Raw genomic sequence first — 4631 nt, 5'->3', positions numbered from 1 at the left:
GCCCCTATCTCCATGGGCACATATATGTACAGACACACAGACTTCTGAGCGTGTTGTTGGGCCCACAGGCGGAGGACAGAGTGGATGAGCTGACCAAAGAGCTGCTGAAGACCAGAATGAAATTGAAGAATGCAGAGGAAGAGAAGAGAGGGAAGGAGGAGGTGGCTGCTCAGGTAATCTCTTCTATTCTATCCATCCGCCCTTTATGTTTCTATACTTTGATGTAAGGTAATAATGTAATATTATGTTAGATTTATGGTAATAATGTAATATTATATTCTATATATGGTAATAATGTAATGTTATATTCTATTTATGGTAATAATGTAATATTATAATCTATTTATGGTAATAATGTAATATTGTATTCTATGTATGGTAATAATGTTATATTATATTTATGGTAATATTGTAATATTGTATTCTATTTATGGTAATATTATTATATTATATGTATGGTGATAATGTTATATAATATTTGTGGTAATACTGTATTATTGGATTATATTTATGAGTAATAATGAAACATTTAATTCTGTGTATGGACATGTATTTACCATTTCACAGTTGAAGGAGGTGTTAAGGACAAAGCTGGACAAGGCTGAACCAGAGGTGAAGAGGAGCTCAGGCATCATCTCAGACTACAAACAGGTACAGCGCACACACAGCACACACGCACGCACACCGCACACGCACGCAACATACGCACACACACACACACACACACACACACACACACACACACACACACACACACACACACACACACACACACACACACACACACACACACACACAATCCTAGTGCTATATTCCTCTGTCTGTCAGATCTGTTCCCAGCTGACCAGTCGGGTGGAGAGGCTGCAGGCGGCCCACAGAGAGGACCTGGACAAACTCAGGGTGAGGAGGAAAATGACACCGTCTGATGATGTCACAGTTTGGCAATCACACAGTTTGATGATGTAATTTGTTCTGTATGGATATCACCTCTCACTCTGCATGTTTATAATAAAACACTTTTGAAGTGTCTGGTAAAAACCCTCCCACCCTCTCCTCCCTCTCTCAGAATGCTGTGATGGCGTGTTCTCACTGCCGACAGGCTCTAGATTCTCCAATCATGGAAGGCTTCAGTTCCACAGCCCCGTACCAGAGAAGAATCAGCACCAGAGAACCAGGCCAGCAGAGAGACAAGGAAACAGAACTAGACCAGCAGACGACTGGTACCAGGGAACAAGACCAGGAGAAGGTGTGTCTGAGTGGCCAGGTCACAGAGCTGGAGAAGGAGCTGGCCCAGACTAAACTACAGATGGTGGAGGCCAAGTGCAAGATCCAGGTCAGCTCAGAGCACACTACACACTTTATAGTGCACACTACACACTTAATAGTGCATACTACACACTTCATAGTGCACACTACACACTTCATAGTGCACACTACACACTTCATATTGTACATGTTCACAGTACATAGTTCATAGTACACACTCTTTAATGCACGGTACACACTTTTTTTGTTGGCAGTACACACTCCATAGTGATATATGATGTGTTGTGTTGTCCCCTGTGTAGGAGCTGGAACACCAGAAGGGGGTGCTGCAACGTGATCTCCAGACAGCTAGGAACAGCTGGCTCACCAAGACTATACGGTCAGCCGGAGGGGGTCTGCAGAGCAGCAGCCTACCCAGGGGGAGAGCCTCTGCAATGGGGCGTTCTCTACATGGCCTCCCCCTCTCAGCCTGGAGCTCCAGGAGACTGTCATGGGCCCCCAGGAAGGACCGGGGGGGAGATGTCTGAAATGGAAGGGAGGGGGAAAGACAGCAAGAGGACATACTGAAAGTATAGATAATATGTATTGGAATGATTATACATTTCTATTGGTGATTGTTTGTTTCTGCATTCTAGTGCCTATTTTGGTTTTATTTGTTATTGTCAAAAACAGATTTGGATACAGGAGTTTTATGTATGATTTATGTATTGCTTTGGCTCTTAAACTCTTAAAACAAAACTCCAAACTGGTAACACTTGTAAGGCGCCCAGTTCTTCATTCAAAACGTTTCATTGTGCATTCATTTTTTTATTTGATTTGTTACATACAGCAGATCTCTGATCTTGTCAATATCGAGATTTACATTATTTTTTTTACAGTGAAGTAAATCAATAGTCACCATCATTGTAGTACATTCAAGTATATATTCATACTTTTTCTGTTTCTACTTTACAGACATTTTCATTAAGTAGTTCTCAGAATCTGTAACAGACAAACCAGTTGACATGTAAAGTCAGCCAGGTCACCTAGGATACAAGTCAGTATTCGACGTCCATCCATATCTGAGGACGTCCACAGGTGATGTGGAAATCGGCCACTAGGAGGAACGGTGAGCGCTGTTACCTTCAAGTCGGTTTTGATTTTCATAAGTATCTGCCTCTGATTCCAAATTTTGGAAGTTTGAATCCAGCGACAAAAAGTTGTTTTTGAGATAATTGTTTTAAGCCTATCCCAAACCTTAACCTCTTACATCTATGGGGGCGCTATTTCATTTTTGGATGAAAAACGTTCCCGTTTTAAACAAGATATTTTGTCACAAAAAGATGCTCGACTATGCATATAATTGCTACCGTTCGTAAGAAAACACTCTGACGTGTCCAGAAATACAAAGATATTCTCTGTGCGTGCCCTTTAACGTGAGCTTCAGGCAAAACTAAGATGAGATAGCATCCAGGAAATGACAAGGATTTTTGAGGCTCTGTTTTCCATGGTCTCCTTATATGGCTGTGAATGCGAGAGGAATGAGTCTGCCCTTTCTGTCGTTTCCCCAAGGTGTCTGCAGCATTGTGACGTATTTGTGGGCAGATCATTGGAAGATTGACCATAAGAGACCACATTTACCACGTGTCCGCCCGGTGTCCTGCGCCGAAATTGGTGCGCAAAAGTCACCTGCCAGTATTTTTCCATGCGATACAGAGAGGAAAGCAAGCTTCCACGAACTGCATGTCAATGAAGAGATATGTGAAAAAACACCTTGAGGACTGATTCCAAACAACGTTTGCCATGTTTCGGTCGATATTATGTAGTTAATCCGGAAAAAGTTTTACGTTGTAGGTGACTGAATTTTCGGTTCGTTTCGGTAGCCAGACGCAATGTAGAAAACGGAACGATTTCTCCTACACACAGACGCTTTCAGGAAACACTGCGCATTTGGTATGTAACTGAGAGTCTCCTCATTGAAAACATCAGAAGCTCTTCAAAGGTAAATGATTTTATTTATTTGGTTATCTGGTTTTTGTGAAAATGTTGCGTGCTACATGCTACTCAAAATGCTATGCTAGCTTTGCATACTCTTACACAAATTAGTCAATTTCTATGGTTCAAAAGCATATTTTGAAAATCTGAGATGACAGTGTTGTTAAGAAAAGGCTAAGCTTGAGAGAACGCATTATTTTCATTTTATTTGCGATTTTCAGAAATCGTTAACGTTGCGTTATGCTAATGAGCCTGAGGCTTTAGTCACGATCCCGGATCCGGGATGGGGAGTTTCAAGAGTTAACCCTTACATGAACCATTCAGAGTTAATTCCTAACTTTAAGATTTCGGAATTAATGCCTAAACCTAACCTTAAACACTTCGAAATTTGAAATTTGAGAAACATGGATGAAGGTCTAATTCTGACGTGAGACTGTGAGATCTAGTTGTGTAATGTATAGGTTTACCAAAGATATACGTGATCATCAATTTAAAGCAGTTCGATTAAGTAATAGTAAATTGTCTTTTATTAACAAAAGAAAAGAGAAACATATCAAAAGTGAGTATGCATTGTGCACGGCAGTTACGTCGTGGCGAAATCCTGCACGGTAGTGGTACTCTCTCTATTCTACTCTTTTCCTTTTGGCATGGTTAATACCTGCCTGGCGCCCGAACAAAATCTTTATCTTTACCCCTCGAATAAATACCGTTACAACGTTATATGAACATGTACAGCAATGTGAAACATGTATTTCTAGATGAAACACCGATTAAGTTTGGTGAAAATGTGTGATTTTAAGTGTTGTACTTAGTCAATTGAAAATGAGCTTAATGTTTTGAAACGACTGCCTTTTTGGTGATCGGTTTTGAGTTTTGTACTAAGAGTAATGAAAATGTACCACATGGCCTACTTATTAAAATTGCACTGAAGCATACAAACAACTGTAAATCATCTTAAAAACAAGGACTTTATTGATCACATTGAATTTCTTTGTACTTAGTCAAAATAGACGAGACAGCAGAGAGCACAGATAAAGGAACAAGTTGGGTAGTGTCTTAAATTACACACTATTCCCTATAAAGTGCAATACTTTTGACCAAAGCAACATAGGACTGACAAATAGGACTCCGGCCAAAATAGAGCATTATAGGGAATAGATTGGTATTTGGGATACAGCCTTTATGTTAGACAACAAACCCTCCATTACACACCAGGGTCCCGTTCAGGACAGGAGAGGGCAACATACTGAAAGTAAAGCTGACATGATTCCTATTCACTTTACATGTCAGAGACATATCTGTTCAACATACAATATTTCTGTCTGAACGTTCCACGATCTGAATGTGCTCCTCTGAATGAGGCAAAAGCTTCTGTTCTCTCTCTCCTATTT

At 40.4% G+C, this 4631-nt stretch overlaps 1 protein-coding gene across 1 annotated transcript; it reads left to right on the top strand.

Annotated features, from left to right (window-relative positions):
* Positions 1 to 68: 68 nt before the first annotated feature.
* On the top strand, positions 69 to 2502 carry LOC135535919 (rab GTPase-activating protein 1-like; the record flags this gene model as incomplete). Its single annotated transcript, XM_064962320.1, has 5 exons — positions 69 to 173; positions 568 to 651; positions 829 to 900; positions 1067 to 1333; positions 1569 to 2502. Coding segments are annotated over 5 exons (753 nt in total), but the record flags the coding sequence as incomplete, so codon positions are not given.
* Positions 2503 to 4631: the final 2129 nt, after the last annotated feature.

This window comes from Oncorhynchus masou, unplaced genomic scaffold (genome assembly GCF_036934945.1).
Source record: "Oncorhynchus masou masou isolate Uvic2021 unplaced genomic scaffold, UVic_Omas_1.1 unplaced_scaffold_5319, whole genome shotgun sequence".
Lineage (NCBI taxonomy): Eukaryota > Metazoa > Chordata > Actinopteri > Salmoniformes > Salmonidae > Oncorhynchus > Oncorhynchus masou.
This window is presented reverse-complemented; position numbering and strand designations above follow the sequence as displayed.